This window comes from Neodiprion lecontei, chromosome 7 (genome assembly GCF_021901455.1).
Source record: "Neodiprion lecontei isolate iyNeoLeco1 chromosome 7, iyNeoLeco1.1, whole genome shotgun sequence".
Classification (NCBI taxonomy): Eukaryota; Metazoa; Arthropoda; class Insecta; order Hymenoptera; family Diprionidae; genus Neodiprion; species Neodiprion lecontei.
Genome location: NC_060266.1, coordinates 8009835 through 8028508, shown reverse-complemented (window position 1 = coordinate 8028508; position 18674 = coordinate 8009835). Strand labels below are relative to the sequence as shown.

At 39.6% G+C, this 18674-nt stretch overlaps 2 protein-coding genes across 4 annotated transcripts in view; both read right to left on the bottom strand.

Moving 5' to 3' along the window:
* Positions 1–5259, bottom strand: part of LOC107225971 (thyrotroph embryonic factor) — a 223708-nt gene extending 218449 nt beyond the window's left edge. Inside the window, exon 1 of one of the 2 annotated variants that reach the window (XM_046746151.1) lies at positions 4695–5259. In XM_046746151.1, the coding sequence (XP_046602107.1) occupies positions 4695–4782 (88 nt within the window). In that variant the 5' untranslated portion in view covers positions 4783–5259. The remainder of the gene's footprint in view (positions 1–4694) is intronic. The other variant, XM_046746152.1, reaches the window with a different exon arrangement.
* Positions 5260–6463: 1204 nt separating this feature from the next.
* The window catches only part of LOC107225969, a 59397-nt gene continuing 47186 nt past the window's right edge, over positions 6464–18674 (bottom strand). For both annotated transcript variants that reach the window (XM_015666617.2, XM_046745228.1), the window contains 2 exons: positions 10617–10751; positions 6464–9776 (listed from right to left, as the gene is read on the bottom strand). In XM_015666617.2, coding sequence (XP_015522103.1) covers positions 8628–9776; positions 10617–10751 — 1284 coding nt within the window. In that variant the 3' untranslated portion in view covers positions 6464–8627. The remainder of the gene's footprint in view (positions 9777–10616; positions 10752–18674) is intronic.

Here is an 18674-nt window from a genome sequence, read left to right as displayed (position 1 = left end):
GATTTCGTGACACTGAACACAGGAAAATTAATATTTGTCGGGAAAGTTTGTTTTTGCAGTCGGGACAATGATACTTCAAAATTTAATGAAATCCATGATTTTTGTCAGCCGCATATAAAAATCATAGATTTTCTAAATTCTAGAAACATAATATATGTCGTTGTAATTAAAATTAGTGAATGGAATACACAAAAATATTTATTTCGGTTTTTGATTGGCCGAATAATTGAAATCATTGATTTTCTTCAATCTTGAAACAACACTCTGCCGGCTGAAAAATCAAACTTTTTTCGAAAAACAGTCATTTTCAACTGTTTATAATATTCACTCAACGTATAACAATCACGTACAAAAATCTCTGTAAACTTGTGCTAGCGAAATTATTAGATCGTTATTATTTCTGCCAGGACTACAAAAGCAGACTTTAAGGTGAATGTATATGATTTTGCCATTGTTTTTATGCGTGTCAAATAAAAAATAATACCTAATTGAACTCGGGCACAAAAATAAAAAAAAAAAAAAAATAAGAATCTCGACCGGTGTTATCAATTGATTGATCGGTTCATTTTTCTAACTTCATTCCTGGATACAATTAACGACGATCATTCTATCGAGGCTCCCGGGGCCCCGAAGCAAATGTCGACGGCCTTGTGCGCGATCTCGCAACAGACGGAGAGATCTCGTTAAAACTTTCGCCAATGACTGACTGACGTGCTGCTGAGGTAGAGGAGCACAGCTCTGGCGGAAAGAGACGGATGCTGCGAGCGAAGGGAGCAAAGTTCGAACAACGACGGGAAAAAACTCGGTACATGTAGCACGCATTTTTGCATTTGAACAATACGAGCTTGATTCCGTTACTGCAAAGATGCTCATCTCAGAAAAACCGTTTCATAGACGCGTTTTGTCAAAGTACATAAAGTTTCGTCGGAAAAATCGAAGACAAACGAATAATTGCGTTAGGAGTCGAAGTCGAACAAAAATTTGACTCACAGTTAATGAAACATGCACTGCGTGCCGAATTCTATTATGAAAATAATGGAGCTATATCTAATAATATGAAAACACGGTATACATAGTATATTACTTATTTAATCTATAAAATAGTTTGTTAAAGTGGCAATAAATTGTACCGAATATATATCATTTCCGAATTGGGTTATTGTAACAATTATAACAGAAATTACAGTCTCCAAACAGTTCTCGTTTCAATTTAGTTGCTTCATATTTGTTCATCGTTGAATAAAATTGCGGGAAAATGTTTGAAAAGTTATATTTAACCAGATTAATTCATGTGGGAAACTGTTCTTTTAATTAATTACGACATTTTACTCCGAAACTTCGAAGGTTGAATCTTAATTTGAATAATTTCACTCTCTCTCAATGATCGATCAATAACTTTTATGTCATTCATTGAACAGACGAATAGACCCACAATCGATTCCGCAATAACGCTTTTGCTTCAATCAAAGTAAAACGGCTGGTTCTTATACCATTTGGCAAATCAGTTATCTGGATAGGTGTAATCTCGATACAAGAATATGAAGATCGTATGCTCCCCTCAACGTTTTATAAACATGTATGAAACTTTATAACATTATGGCATAACCCGCGGGCAAAAATATACAGGTATTAAATTTCGATATGGCTGAACGGTCAACGCGCATCGAATGGGTGAGGCACTCGTGGGAAATAAAAGAAACTCCGATTTCTATATCATATCGTCACTGCGCTGCAGATACCGCTGATAACCATTATACGGTTAACCGTTTGGCCCCGCCTCGCCAAGAAATTTAAATATTCTTCCCAAGTCGGGGCAAAGGTGAATCAAGAATTTTTTGACATCACCAGTATAAGTGTTCAAAACAAACCCCGAATTAGCCCCAAGCAATATTTCATCATAGTTACCCCTCGAAAATAGACGCTCCGGTTGTAGTTTGATAACTTAATATCGAACAAGAATCCATCTCGACGCGTAAATTCCCTAGAAACGATCAAGAATCCATCGTTACAAGTAAATTCCCTAGAATTATTCGAAATACGTTATAGATTATGAGGGCCTTATTTTTCGTTGAAATAATAATAAGAGAACACGGATTCATGTTTCTCGAAACTTCAAGGCCTACACAACGACAAATGCTATCAATCTAAGCTATTGATGCCTGTATCAAATATCTACAACCGATTATGTGAGTATCGCGAATAAAAAGTTTAAAATGCAGTTGTCATGACGTTCTAAACTGGCATGGTCGTTCGTATTAAGTAAGAAATGTCTATTTTAGCTTTAAACCTATTTGTAACTCTCTGACGAATACATTTTTCAAATTGTACCTCATGTGATGAAAATAGAACTTATTTCCCATGATACCTGGGTCTGGTGCTCCATATGGAACACAATACGTTACATGATTCGATAACAATTTATTGTATGGCCAAACGGAAAGGAATTGCTGTTGTAAATTATTTATCCTTCTGTCGATGATAAAGATTCCCGTTATCTCTAATTGTAAGTTGATCTTATCGTGGCGCGAATTCACGAGCCGTTTTATTTTATTTTTGTTCTATCCTCACGAGGCGATCAATGCCGGGTAAGTTTATTTCTGCAGCTCGTAAGTAGTAATTTAGGTAGAACCGGTGGCGTAATTCAGAGGCAAAAAAATATTACTTGCATTGAGAAAAATTCTCTAACAATTTTGTGACCAGACTCTGTAATCAACGAACACAGTCAGCAATTCAAATGACGCGGTACTTGAATTATTTCGAACCAGCATTTTCGATCGCACGCGTACGATCGGCTGCAATGACATTTTTCGTCGCAGGTGAAATATGTAACAGAATTTTTCGTCGATAAAAAGATGTAAATTAGATCAAAACAACATCCCTCGATATTGCAAAGAACTTTAATAGCAAATTTAAACTGATGGTAACAAAATCGTTTATTATCTTTTCAATGCTAACTTGTCTACAGTTTTGCCAAACTGTATAATATATCATTTCGTTTGTCCGCTGAATTTGCTACAGATTATTTAACAGAGTTGATTTGTTTTCAAATGCTCGGTTCGCCAAAACAATATGCCGTGTTTCAGTGTGACGAGTCACTGTCGATAAACGTCTGCTTTACTGAAAAAACTATTACTCTTGTCGAAAATCCGTTCCTACCGTTGTGTGAATATATAGTGGAAGAATAAACTTGGTTATTATTCATGAATGTTGGACATACGGTCCGCCCTTTCAGTTGAAAACCCCGTCCAGAAACGTGGCCTCATCGAAGCTGTCAAAGTGTGGATTTGATGAAATGAAATTGAGGACCCTCGCACCTTATACCTTGGATAATGACTAGCAAACAGCACTAAACATATCCAAAGATGAATACAGATTATGTCTAACTCGTGTCTAGCCTCTTCATCCGACGAACACAATTGTAAAAGATTACTTTAGATGCGTTCTACTCCTTTACTTATAATTCAAATGAATAATAATATTATGAATATTTTCGATTGATAGATAAGTGTTTTCATGGGTATTTGAAACCTGAGCGTGGAATGCAGCCAATCAATATGCTCAGGTTTCGTTTTTTTTTTTCGAAAAAAAATACACTAATTTTCCATCATAATTTTCAGATCTACATGTATCTGATTATTTGATGAGATTGAAGTTACTAACGTTAACGCAGCGGAACACTGGTAAAATAATCATTATTTTACAATTTTAGGAGTAGGTACATTTTGCTTCGTTAGAATTCTATGAATTTCCGACAATCTTATACATAAACACGGATCTTTAGTAAAATATTACTAACTTCAACATGCTGATACATTTGACATGATGATCGTTGAACCGTTTCCAGTAATCGATCAATGGGAATTTTGAACGCGCTATTCCTTCCGATAATTTGAACCGAAGCGTGTAACTCCGCGTTGAAATGTTTCGTTTATGTTCCGTAATTCTTACAAAAAAAAATTAAAAAAACTCTACAAGGAAAACGCATCCACGAGCATTATTGCGCACAGGCGAGTAATTGGAGAAAAAAGATAAGTCCTATAAACGGATCGTCACGTGAGCGAGTAAACTGAGGATCGTTGAGTGGGGAGCGGCGGCGCGGCGGTTGAATTTACGATCGAAGAGCGTGGCGTCGCCACGCGTTCACCACGCCACAACACATACCGAGGCTCTCGGCTTACGCTAGGATGCTCGGCGAGGTAAGGTGAGGCTGGGTCGTTGCTCGCGTCACGTGGTCGGCCACGGGGTCCGAACGAGGTTAATCGGAACCCGAGCGCCGTTGCAACAATAGATTCACGCGGGGTTAGAAAAAGGAGGAGGTTTAACAGCGGTCCGATTCGCTGGCTACACCTGAGATACAGATCCCAGATGATAAATATTGGGCGTTAATTGGGGAGTCTTAGGCTACGTTCACGCGCTTCGTTCGAAATTCGAAATTCCGCGGTGCCTTGCGACTCTACGTTTCTAGCCGCCGCGCTCGCGGCGCGATCCGGTGTTTTCTGGCACAGCGTGGTATCGTCAATTGGAGGCAAGATACTCGGAGGCTACACGAGCCTCGCTACCAGTTCACGAGCTCAGCCTGAGATAGGCGCTGTTTCGTCTAAAATACGGCAGGAATTACAGTCGACGACCGTCCGGATCGAGCCAGTACGCTGCGTCGAAAAGCTCGTGGTGTATGATAATCGTGCGGTACTCACCAATTAGCGGAAAGATACTGGGCTGGTCGAGGAGTGATTTGAGGCTGTTTTCGACGAGGGTAGGAGAGGTACGGTCCTTGTCGCTCATTTCACCCACTGCGCCGAGCTCAGTATGTCCCGAAGCACAATAAACGGATTGAAAAAAAAAAAAAAATAACCAACTCCGTTGATAACTTGTTTTACGTTTTTGTTTTATTAATTAACTTTTTTTTTCCATATACCGAGATATGTCACGTGTACATACGTGGTTGAATTTTCTACCGTCGTCTGTTAGGTTGTTTGTATTATATTTTTTACTATTATTATTATTATCATCAATCCTCTCGTTCTCTCCGGGATTAACGAACCTGCGCCAGGAGAGGAGAGACACACCGAACCTCACTATTGCTTAAGTCACCCACAGCCCACTGTAGCACATTAAAATAACACTGGCCGTTCGCTGCTCTTGAAAATCAATCTAAAAGTGGCTCGGCTGGTGGCGCGATCTTGGGGCCGGCTCGTGGACCGACTCGCGATCGAGTGACCGAGGATCTCTGCGTACACGTACAACGCGTATTCTTCGGTCACCGATAACACCGCAATCACCTCCCGTCTCCCACTATTAAACCCAGCGACTGCTGCCTTATCGAACACCGTTGCGACATTAACGCCGCCCGTACAATTGCGGAAAGCGGACCAAGCACGTAGAAATACGCCAAACTGCAGGCAACTTGACGGACACTGATGCTCGACTGAGTGCCAACAGTAGGGAGAATAGAACGCGGTTTTTTCCAAATTTTGAACCTTTTAATTTATCTGTCCAAAAAGTGGTGAAAATTAAGCATGATTTCATGATACCTAATGAATCGTGTCACTGCACACATATTTGAAAATTGAACGATTTCGGTACTTTTCGTTCGCTTCTGATAGATAGCGAGGCTCGAAAACAAACGCGGACGTCTGATTTGCTGATGAAGTGAATGCCATGAACCAATACAGAAAGTAATTCTTCCTTGAATATTTTTTGCTATAACAATATCATTTTCAACTTTTATGCAGTGTTGGCACAGTAGCTTTAAGGGGATTTGTCATCTGCCCTGCTCATAACTTTAAACTGGTGTTTGAACAGCTGAGTATCAAGGGCAGGAACACCTTTATTCAGAAACCATTTGCATCCACTTGTAAATACATACATACATGTATACATGAGCAGTCACTACTAGTACGAAAATGAAGCTTTTATTTGGTTTAAGTCAGAAGCTACCCCAGCTATTATTTGTGTGGAAGTAAAATATGCAAGGCTTAAAAATAAATATGATTGCAACTCAATTTATCGACCCTGAGTTTCGAATATTTTTTAGACAACTGCTCTAATGTACATAAGCTACCAACGTACGTTAGCTGATACAATGAAGACGTTCAGTTACTTTTATTTGGGTGAAATACTACCTGTATGTATAAATAATTTGAATGAATTATAAATCATCGAAAGTTAGCAAATAAATTAGTCTCATTTTCCACATAACTACCAAGAGTTAGCGAAAGATTTCATTTCAGAACTGTTCACTCTCAACAAAGCTCATTTGGCTATCGATCTCAAGTTCATATTCTTATTATGATGTTACAATGCTCGATTTTTTAACTTTTATAATTTTGCTTGCTTGGTAATTTTTACGTACCTTAGACTCCAACCTGTGTTTCTCGAATGGCCTTGAATAGTCCCAATATATCACGCATTGAAGGAAAAAATCAAATGGAAGTTAATCATACGCAGTGAAATAAAACACGAGTTTCACAAAATCATTTATTGTACAATTCAGCCTAACTTGAACGCATTGAGCAATGCGTATCGTAATAAACAGTTTACACTTGTATTAATCACTCTTACATGCTACAAATAAAGATTCAACTGGTACTCGAAATGCGTTCTTAGATACATCGCAGAGATTAGTGCAATTGAAAAATTTTCTTCCCTTCTCCTTTTTCTCATTGTTAGTTAGATACTTTCAGTTCCACCTTCTCTATTTTTTCGCCTGGTACTGTTTAAATTATCAATTTGGTTTGTAAGCTTGGTGAGGAAATGCGTTTTCACTCAAATATGCTTCAGTACTGACAAAGGGAAATCTAAATTACATACGACGAACACAGCACCAGGATTTTTGTGCATTATCTAATCGCAAAAACGCGGCGATGTTTTTAGCTGTCTGAGCTTTCGCCAGGTCAAATCGTAGAATAAAATTCAACCTTGTAACTCACACGTAAGTGTTTTTCCTGGTACTTGTTAGTGTCAATTTATCAATCATCATTCCACATCTAACACCGTCGACTATACATCTATATGTACTTACCACCTTACACTCATTGCTTTGAAATTACAGTATTTTTCGATAGTAATCCAATATAATTGTATGTGTTTACTGATTAATCGTTAACATAACCAGATGTACAATTACTTAATAAGTAAAATTATTCTCTAGAGAATATGCGTTACGGTCTCGTAACGGTAGAGAATCGAGGTTAACTATATATAGATCATGTGTGACTGAAACTTTCGTGATTTAATAGATCTCACAAAAATTCGTGCTTTTGCGCTTTTTCCATTTTTGGACATTCCAGTTCAAATTGTACAATAATCAGTTAAAACGCGTTGTGTACATATATAAGTGTCAAAGTATTAAAAACGTACAACATACGTAATTTTTTTAATAATGTTATAATAAAAGTGCAACCTTCTTCTTTTCTTGTTGCATTATTGAATTTTCTTAGAATATACCTAAGATTTTACTGTTTACAAAACACACTTACGGATCACAATATGCATAAAATTATGGCCAAAGCTAATGGACTTGTGTATTCTGAAGATTAAAACATGAGATGACAAAAAAAAAAAAAAAAATAGATAAAAACATCGAATATATAAGTAAATATAATTCGCCGCAATCGATATCTGTACGTAGGATACGATCTGTCGCATCCAGAAGCGAGATTGAAATTATGTACGAAACGAAAGTTCGTCATTTAGGATCGATGCTCGGAGAGTCTTGCATACAAATTGAACTAACGGTATTACGATACGGCTTATAGTTAATTATTACACGTAGAACATTTAAATTCAGTCAGCTTTCATCATGTAGATTGGTGTGGCAGAACAATGTTTTTGCCTTATCAAATCATGTTTCTCACAATCAATCGAAAAAAAAAATTAAATGAGAATACATTGAACTTTTGGTAAAAAAGAATTTTCGGTTCCTTCTTATACAACCAACAAATACTTTCGAAAACATTGTCTAGAATCTTTTCTATATATTTTGGTGAAAATATAAATTTCTCTGCTGACGAAAACAAGATTGCAAAAAATTTGTATGTAATCTGACGAATCGTTCAACTCGAGTCTTCACAGAACTCTGTGTGACAAGAGTTTATCGTACTGCTGGTGAAACAATTATCTGTAATATGTTTCATTAAGTCAAAAACGTCGTTCACGTATCTGATATGACCAATTTCACCATATCAATGATATAGAAAAAAAAATAATGAAAGTAAAAACAAAAAAGAAATCAAAATCGGGAGATAAAATTGAACTAAATTCATATTTGCCAAGTGTTAATACCTGAAAGCTGAAGCTACAGTACCTTCGAAGTATCTGTGACTTCGAGAAAAGAAACAAAAGATAAGAATGACTGGGCAAATAGAATAAAACAATATAAAAATATGTAATGAAAATCATAAAATTCTCCGTACACCGCGTGCTCGCGGGCACGAGGATCATACGACGAGTAAAATAAAATGCATAACACAATACACAAATATATATATAATATATATAGGAAAGATTTGTACACTATTGACTTGTTTGCGGTGCTTAAATGCGTCTGATCGAAATCCGGCCCCACCGAGCGAATTTCGATCAATAAATTTTCACATCTTCCGATGGACGTAAATCGAACCTTGCGGTTAAACCCAGAGCACCTTGAGCGCCTCGCTGCCGGTCTTGGCAGCAGTGAAACTGGCGTTGTAGCGGCCGTTGAAGAGGGCCTGCATCTCGGCAGGGGTTGAGCTCCACCGTCGATGCCTGACCTTGACGGGGACGTCGGGGAGGCCGACTTCGGTGTGATACCCCTTGACGAGTGATGGGGCGGGAGGGAGGCCGACATCCTGGAAAGAGCTCATAGATGAGAATCCGCTTTCGTCCTCGGCGCTGCTGACACTGGCGGTACAGGGCTTGGTCTTAAGCCCAACTTCGGTGGGCTTTTTCGGCCTGCGGTTCGGTGTGGAGGAGGATTTTACGACGAATTCGCGCTCCAGGGCGCCTGCAAGCAACGAACGCGGACCCCCGTCCTCCTCCTCGGTCGTCTCGGTTGTCTTGCTGCTCGCCGAGTGCAGCGAGGCCGCGTCTAGTGAACGCCTTGCGCCTGGCAGCAGGCAACCCGCAGTGCCGGGTTCCGCGCGCCGCGAGAATGTCGCGTCATTGTCGCATCGTGAGTTCGCGCGGTCGCTGCTCGACAACAACGAGTCGCAAAGTGGCGTGGAGTTGGTGAAGCTCTGCAGAGGCAGCGGCCCGTCGATGTTACAGGGCGAGGGCGCACGCCGGTTGTCCACCTCGCTCACTCGGACCAAATCTGGCTCTCGCGTTGCAAGAAGCGACTGGGCTGTTCTCATCAGCCTAAAAGCCTCCTGGGACAGCCGCTCCGGCGGTACTTCGTCCGGGTTGTTCTCCGATGATGTTGGCCGTCGTCTGTAGACGACACCTTCGTGGGGCTGGACCTCCGGCCGCGGCTGCTGCAATCCTGGTGGTGGCGTCTCGGTGCGACGCAGGACGGACCAAATGCTCGTCGAGTCCCGGTTCGTGCCACTCGTCGGCGATATTTGGGTTACTGATTTCGCACGTGCGAAACTCGCGCAGGACGCTGAAGACTGATGGGAACCTCTGCTCACCGAGGACTCGTCCACACCGTGCACGCTTCTGCTGCGCGGCACCCGCGACGCTTTTCCGTTCTTCGGGTTTGACTTCTCGTGCAGGATGTCAAGGCTCTTGTGCGCTCGCTCCAAGAACCGCACCACTTGCGCCATCAGCGCTCGGTACATTTCCCTGTTTGCTTCTGTCTGTAGAATAGAGATAAACCTTGTGTTAGTTGATTTATTCGTAGAATGTCGGGGTTCAATGGTCGCTTAAAATTTACAAGCATGCAAATTAATTCAATTGAACTATACGGTGATAATGACGAATTGTCTCAACGATAACAGTTATAATTTAAACTATATGTCTACATTAGTATATAATACAAACAGTATCACTGAAGAAAAAGAAACTTTCACATCTCCGTTTTACCCTCGGTTTTACCCTACTCTTCCCTCTTTTCTATTGTGACAGAATGTCGACGATAATACGACGAAGTATGAAAAAAAGTCTATGAGAGTATGGCAATTTATTTGAGAGTCTGCCAATAAGCAGAAATAATTATTCTTTCTATTTTCTTGTCCTTTCCTTTTTCTCAATTGAACCTGTGAGTGGAGTGAAGCAAGACTAGTTAATACTTCCAAAGCTACACGCTACACATTTTCCACTTGGCCATTTGGATGATTTAGTAACTGATTTTGTGACAGCTAATTTCAATATGACAATCTCGGGAACGATTATGGACTGTTAATTAAGAGCTTTATTAGTTAGGTATGAAAACATGTGGCAGTCTATTTGTCACAGAAATCTGGTGGTGACATTTTTTGCCCTGTGTTGATCTTCTAACTTTCGGCAAACCTCGAACACTGAATCCTACGACGCTGTTAGTATGCACCGAGACCAACAAACGCTCTGAATAGTATTTCATGAGACTTCACGAATATTTTCACAAAATTCATAAGGCCAGCAACACAAAGGCCGCAGGTTCAATTGCTCACAATGATTTCGATGAAAAAAAGTGTCAGATCGTGAAGTTTAGCACAAACCTGTTTCAACTGCCATTGAAGTGTGTCAATTTGCGTTTGCAGAAGAACGTTGTCTATGACTCGTGACTGAGGCGTTCGTCCAACCGCCAGATTATTCTGCAGTCTGCGATTTTCTTCTGCCAAATTCTGGTACTCCTGAAATCAGGAAATCACCAATTGTTTTACTTCGTTGAACCCAACAACTCTAGTTCTCGAAATAACTATTTAACCTATTCATGTGTAATACGATCAGAAAGCTAAAGAACATACGTCAGGACACCAGATCTACACGAGTGCGGATCAAGCCACACACGGAACGTATCGTTATAAAGGAACAGTACATAAGTGGGGAGAAATTAAGACCTCACGAAATATACTATATTCAGTGTATTCGCATACCGTATTAGGATAAACGGAAATAATTATGAACTTCTCATAAGATGATATTGTTGAATTAACGACTATCGTCATATTTCGTTTAATCTCGCTGGCAAATTTTCGTGTTCTGGCTTATTTTCAACGGTAATTCGCACCTTCCAATTTCACGCAGCTCATCCGTATTTTCTACCTCGTTTCCTAGCGCACTTACGTCAGTGGCTCCTTTTTGAGCACAGTGCTCTACCGCCCGTAGCGTGTAATTGTACGTAATACACACAGAGTAAAGATTGTTGAATTTAACAAATACCGTACAGTTGGTAAAATTAATTACGCGCTTCAAATGCTTCTGAATTAAATCAAACAAACGTCGTTCTACTCCGCAACATAATTACGGTTACTGAAGTGATCTACAGTGATCTGAGGTGTACTGTAATTTTATGAGAATCAAAAAGATAAAATGTTGGACTAAATCAATTTTCTAGATAAATCTTTTTTCTGAATGTGAATAATCGTAATTTGAGTAAAGGAAATTTCGGTATGTCGTTAAAAATAATTTATATCTACTTCAGACCCGAAAATGAATTAAGGGGTAATATGAGAATGACATTATAAAGCTGCAGTTGAAATTTCAAGTTGATTGGTTGAAAATTGAAGGCGTTAGTTGGTCGCCCGTCTTTAAAAACATCATTCCATTTCATCAGCCACTCCATCGCCATTTTATTTTAAAATAATTAAAACGAAGAAAATTCTTGTCCTTCAAGACTTATGTTAACATGCATGAAAAACAGAATTATAAAATATTAATTCATTTTTCTCATATAAATTGGAGAAAATGAACCTCGATTTCGTGCAAACAAGGTAGTATTACTCCTTTTAAAACGCATGACTGTTGTTTGTTCCTCATGAACAGTTTTTTCGTTCTACTTTTTATACACATCCTCTCCAAGTCCTGCAGGATGGCGTCGTCAAATTTTAATTCCTGAATCACCCCGGACCCACTGAGAGCTCGTATTACGTCTTATGTACATTTAGGTATAGGTATACGAACATCATCTGCACCTGGCGTTTCCTACTACAATGCAATGGTGGGAAAGAACAATAATCGCGTTGCGTTGCGTTGCAACAGTTCCGGCGTTAATCATCCGCATGTACGCAGCGATTTTCAATGAGATCGTAAGTAGGTGGATAGATTCCCAACCATAATAAACTGTACTGTCAATTAGGAAAGCCGAAGAGTTTTCTTGGCCCCTTTCCATTGAAATATAATTCTATTGATCCATGTAGCACAGGCCAAGGTAGAGTACCTGTGCCTATCAATGATTTCTCACCGACAACTTGTCCAGCATAATGGGTTTTTATGAATAATGCGAGTCAGGTTTCGCATCAAAATACATAATTTTGTACTACATTATTAGTAGCGCAGAGTACGAAGGATCGAGATATTTTGCACCGTCCTTTGTTTGAAAATTATTTCACATTTAACAAGTAAATCAAGCTCTAGTCACGCATCCTTGGAATTTTTTTACTAATATTTTAAATGGAGTACACAGGAGTATTCCCTTCCTCTCAAGTTATACTCGCATTTTCCTCTATTTGCTTTATTCACTTCCAAGCTTTCTTTTTTTCACAGTTTATTTTACCACAGTTGCAAATAGCAATGTTCACCAGCAGCATCTTTAATACCTCTAGGAGATATAAGGTTCGAGCGTTTGTACGCAGGTCGGCACTTTGATACGTAGGAGAATTTTTCGTCATTCCGCAAATACGCAGGTATAGATAAATAATGGAGGTGGGTAAATGCATGTAATGTACGAGCGCTGCTGCAGGGCGGATGAACGAGGTTTCGCATGGGCGCTCGACTCGAACCGGGAACCGACTGTCCGTCCATCTGAGAGTCCATCGCAATGACGTCATGTGGATACGGTTCTCAGCTTATGTCGTTGATAATTTCACCAGAATGTCTAAAATTTTCAAACTCTCGTCGATGTAAAAGAGAAAATCTAACGCAAAAATATGCCACAGTTTCATTTTTACAGCGCGCTTTCTCACCGCTAATTGATTCAAGTAAATGTACGTTAAGCTTCGTGCAGTGAAAAAGAAGATTTGATATAAAGTTTGAACACGTCAGATTTGTTGTTTTTGGAATATTGAAACTTTCAAGTACCTAGTTGTTGTTCAATAAGGATGTAGCTGAGTGACCCGATGGTCACGGAAAGGTCATCATAATGTTGGTACCAAACAATAATCGATACCATCTCTGACAGTGAACATCAAATTCTCTTTTCTGCAGTTTTCGTCTTTAAATCTTCGAAAAGTCGTAAACTAAAATTTGTGAAACACTTTCGTGCCTTCCAGTATTGTTTGCTAGATTGACTAAACTGAACTATCTTCAAAACGAATCTTGTTGAAAAAATGGGAATGATTTACTAATGAAAAGCAAAAGGATCCCGATATGAGTGTGATACTCATCGTAAAAAGAATATTCTTAACTACATGGTTGACAATATACCGTGTCAATCGCAATCAGTAATTGTTTCACATCCGTTACCGTTTTCAATGTCTCCACTATTCAGACTTGTTAAATCTTGGAACGTTGGTCGTGTCGAAAAACGGAAATATTAGCTGTAATAACGCACGACTAGAATATTTCATCGGATAACTAGATCGTTGGATTTTTGAAGTAACAATTTCATCACACGGCAGTCCTACAGCCGATGAACGGATATAATGCCAGATTCCGCTACCTCACACACACGCACACAATACAAAAACAGCGGCACAGGCATGCGCGAAGCATGTAACAGTTAGCGAATGAATGAGAAAAGTGAAAAAAAGAAGGCACGGTGTACCGTATCCTGTACCCAGTTTTGACTAGGCCGCTATAACTTAGGTGCTTCACCTCCCGAAGGGAAGAGAAATTGCTGAACCGTATCTTCCGGCCCGACCGGCCGGGCTTCAGTCGAAATCACCTGAACCGGTAATGAAAAAAAGAGGTTAGAGCCATGTGCACACAGGGTCTTGTCTCTCGGCTAGAGATTCATCATTTCCATCTATGTTGCTAACCGCGAGTCAAAAAAAGGCATCTTTCAAATTCAGAACCATATCTACAACAGAGAATTATTTAAGGAATAGAGAGAAGTCGGGAATCCAATTCGAGTTAGGTGGAAAAATGGTCCTTCTGTGTTAGAAACAGCACAGTGTGAACCCAGGTGTTTCCAGCATAGTCTTGGAAGTACGAATAACGGTGGACAAAACCATTTTTTCACTCTGGGCATTTTCGTATCCGCATTCTCCAAGCTTAGAGAATTAATCCTATTGTCAAAGAGCGCATAAAACTGGATGGTCAATACACCTGGTGGATAGAAACGGCCACATTTTACCACCGTTGAGACACGAGACGTCTGGGCCAGGCAGGAGATAAGAGATTGTTGAAACAGGTTGGTAACGAATAGCAGCTCGTTGCTAGATTAATTGCACCCGTCGGCGTTAGTCCTTCCAGTCTCCTCGACGTTGTCCGTGGGCTGACTCATAGGTTTTAACTTGCAGCCCATAGACCAGCTGACTTGAAGAGCGAACGTGCGTGGTATTGGAAACTGTTACACTTTGGAATTTTTCAATGACGATAAAAGTAAGACTTTTCTCGCGTCGCCTTGATATGACATGCAACTTTGGTGTTATGCGCAATGGCACCAATTTTCAAGAATATCAATCCATATTGATAGGAGGTTACACTTGTTTCGGGAAGATTGAAAACTTTCATCTACTACAGAAGTGTTAGCTCGAAGTGCTCAATACGCAAGGGAAGAGATGAACTCTGTTGTGCAAATATTGACCACATACGTTCTGGAAGAATACAAAAATCATCCAACCACCGAGACTATTAGAAAACCATCAACATGGTACAGACATATTTCTGAGTTGAAAAAACGAAGGAAAATCGTTCGTTTTAAAATAACATCCAGTACTGGTACTCCGAACTTCACGATATGATCAATACAGCGTGACGTACAGTTACTTTTGCTGAGACTTCGTCACCTGACACGCGACATTGGGATCAGATATGTGATGACGGGAAAACAGTAGGCCTGACAAACCACTGCGATCGCAGTCACGTACCAAGCATGGCACTAAAATTCCAGCGTAACCCATGGCATCCTATACGCATTGTACCCACCAACGCCCACCCATCAGGATAACAATAGTCGAGAACGGGGATTCAGCCGGGGTGACTGATTCGTTCACTAGCTCGCAGGAGCGGTGCAGTCCTCGAGGAATGTCATTTGTTACCGAGGATAAAAAGATCGAAAGAAGAAGTTATCTGGGCCAGATTCTGCTGTAGAATAAAAGGACAAGTTTACAGCAATGTCCGCAAGAAAGTTACACTCTTTGCATCTATTACTCGATTAGCTGTTGCTTCACCTAGGTGCGCAAGAAAATGAGAAAGGTTCGATGTTTTAAAGCGATTGGGAGAGAAACTGCCGATCAGTGACGAATTAACTGCTAGTCCTGAATTGGGAACAATTTTTAACGAATCGATTTGTATACAACTTTAGTACTCTACCATTGTTCCGTGGATCGAAAATTGAGACGACAATATTATTGGAACGCAGTACATTGTAAGTAATTCCGTTTAAGAGTCTAACTTCTAGCTGCGTTTGTGCATATTGTGTTTTCGAATGATTGAATTAGTTGCATGGAATCAGAGTGAATGAGGGAATCTTTTTGATCTACACTCAATCTCTTAAGCCAATTCCTTATTGGCTTCCAATTAAATGGTTTTCTAAGATAACTGGACTGCCAAAATTTTTTCCATTCTTTCAGTTTGGCTCATCGAGACGAACTCAATCTTGTTTCCGACACTTACCGATTGTATTACAACCAGTAAAAAGACGTTGCTTAATGTATTGCACGAATGTGTACGATCTATATTTGATGGATCAGGTATTGCCTGCTCTCTGGAATCAACGTATCAAGGATATCATCGATGAAATGTTCGTTTCTTTTCCACCGGCGAATGGTTCGAACAAAGTTATTTACGGAACGAATCGACAATGCTTAGCGTAAATTCGTAGGTATAGTATTGTAATGCTAAAAGAATGGTATGATCTGAACAATCATCCTTGCCTGAAAACTGAATCGGTGTGCGTAGTACAGGATTTTTTTTTTTTTTACTTGTTTCTTTATTTCTTCTTTTCTTGTGTTTGAATCGACGGCTCCTCGAAAATAAAGAATTGATTACCATAGCGAGAGTGCCTAAGTTTAACGCGCAGGTCTGTTCCAGTTATTTGAACATTTCACTACTTCGTTATATGTATACTGGCAAAAACTTTAAGCAAGTTGCTACGTAAGTACTAACGGTTCCGATCGTAGTGAACAAGGTTTACAGGTGCGACGGTAAAACTATGCGGTTGGAAACAATCGTTGTGCGAATGTTCGAATTCACAGTTGATTTTACGTTTACTTGGAACAAGATTGCGTCGTGATAATATTCAATTTAACCACAGAAAAAACATGAATCATTATCGGTCAAGTAGTTCTGGAGTTATAAGCGAACATACGGATAAACAGACAGAGATACACTGAGTTTAATAGATGTAGAGATTGATATTTTTTTTATGCGTACGGTAGAAATATCATAAACTTTCAGGTTTGTCTCCACTTTTCGCAACATTTTATTGTTCGATTCTTGAAATTAAGCACGTGTGTTGAATAAGCAAAAAAATGCAAAGCGTGTCTTATTGTGGGACATTTAAACTTTCCGAACTCGTTAGAAAGTTTGAGTAATTTGCAAACTAGCGAAATCACTTTATTTGAATATTATTAGATCTTCGTTCTTTGTATCATACAAGTTGAAAACATACCGCACAACTTCATCCCAATCAGTTAATCTCATTTTGCTAAATTCTAAACAATCTTATCTTCGCGCAATTCTCTTCTGTACCGAGTAAACGTGCGTATAACAAATACTTGTAGTAATTTCGCAAACTTGAAATCAACAGTAAGCTGCCGGCGGCGGTTAGCGCGAATAAAATGATAAAAACAGCTGCAAAGATATCTGTGAAGAGTATAACTAACAGAAGTATTCATAGCTACCAACTAAGTCTTTGGAAAGAAGGGGCATGAGCTACCGGTCAAAGTTGACAAGCGACGAGTGCAAGTTGGCGTGACGAGCTAGGTAGACAAACTTGCCCGAGTGGAACTCACTGCTGCTCTGCAGTAGCGCTTGCCAGAAGTCTCGAATAAACGAACAGACTCAAATCTCACGGCTTCATAATCAAAAACCTCGTTAGGTCTCGAATAACAACGAGAAATGGGCTTGACGGAACGCAATTTAGTGGTCGAAAATATAGACGATTTCGAACTACCGATTGCCCATGCAGTTGGAGGTTGATTGGTGTTCATGAGCAGTTCGTACTCTGACACCTGGGACATGAAATGAAATTCAACGAATGTGATGCCACGGATAAGTGTGTATCAATTCTGGGTCGACAAACTGGAAAATTGAAGCTGAACGACGATATGCTTGTAGAACATCGAGAGGGAAAGGTGAACGAGAAAAGAAAGGCGAATAGGACAGGAAGAAAGAAAGAAAAAGTTATCAGGTAATTTCACACTTTCGCGTAAAACAGCACAATTTTGAATGAACAACAACGATGAGAAAAGGAACATTCCAATACACTCTATAACTACTCTTAAATGATAAATAATGAAACTGCCTAACGAAACGTGGAACTACACTGTTAAATGTCAAATCTCGACTGTTTTGGTCACGTGTTGGATCAGTAAATGGAAAAGATCTTATTGGTTCCTTTTTTCCGTGCTTTCTTACTTCGTCCTTTCAAACATGAATTATTATAAAGGACTTCGACACGTTTTGGAAGGCCATTGTTCATAATCGACAATTCAAGCTTAAACAGTTTCTTGGAGAAATCGTTAAATATCACTGCCAATATATTGAGTGCATCCTTTACGCAATGGAAATTAAAGGAAAAAAGTATGACTTGAAGCGGTAAAAGTGGACGAGGAATAAATGATCATTTCGTAGATAAGAAAAATGCGCAAACAACTCTGTCTTTTAGTCCGCGAGGTCATTTTCAATTGTACGTCTGGTATTACGACCCGTTGCATTGCAGCAGGCCTCGTCATTGTCGCATGAGAAAAAAAGCGTTGCAGAAAAAAAAAAAAAAAAAAATTTAAGGAGAGGGAGAAAAAGAGAATCATGAAAGTAAAACTGAGAATTGACGGGTGTCCGTTGCCTGCAATCAAGGTGCATTGTAAGTCACAACGCCCACGTTGCGGGCAGGCAATGTATTGGACAAGGCCTTATAATACCGCAACTCGATTAACTTTCACCACGGAGATCCATTGTCCTGCAGTGCAGTGTGGATCTTTCGATAACCAATAGATCCATGTGTCAGGATGGGAATTATCGTCTGGTGAAGGACTAGAGAATTGGCCAAAGAATTGAAAAAAAACGCCACAATTTCGTTTCATTCAAGTGAAATCTGCGCGAGCCAATTACGTAACTCTTACTACAACTGCTTGGTGTCGCGAGTTTTTACGTAAAAACGAACAGGTAAAACGGAACGCTACATTTGTATCCACTGCTTGCAAACTCAACCTTGACGGAAAATAACAATTCGTTATTCGTATTCACTTTGCTATTTGACCGGTTCAAGGATATCCAAAAATACTTTAAAT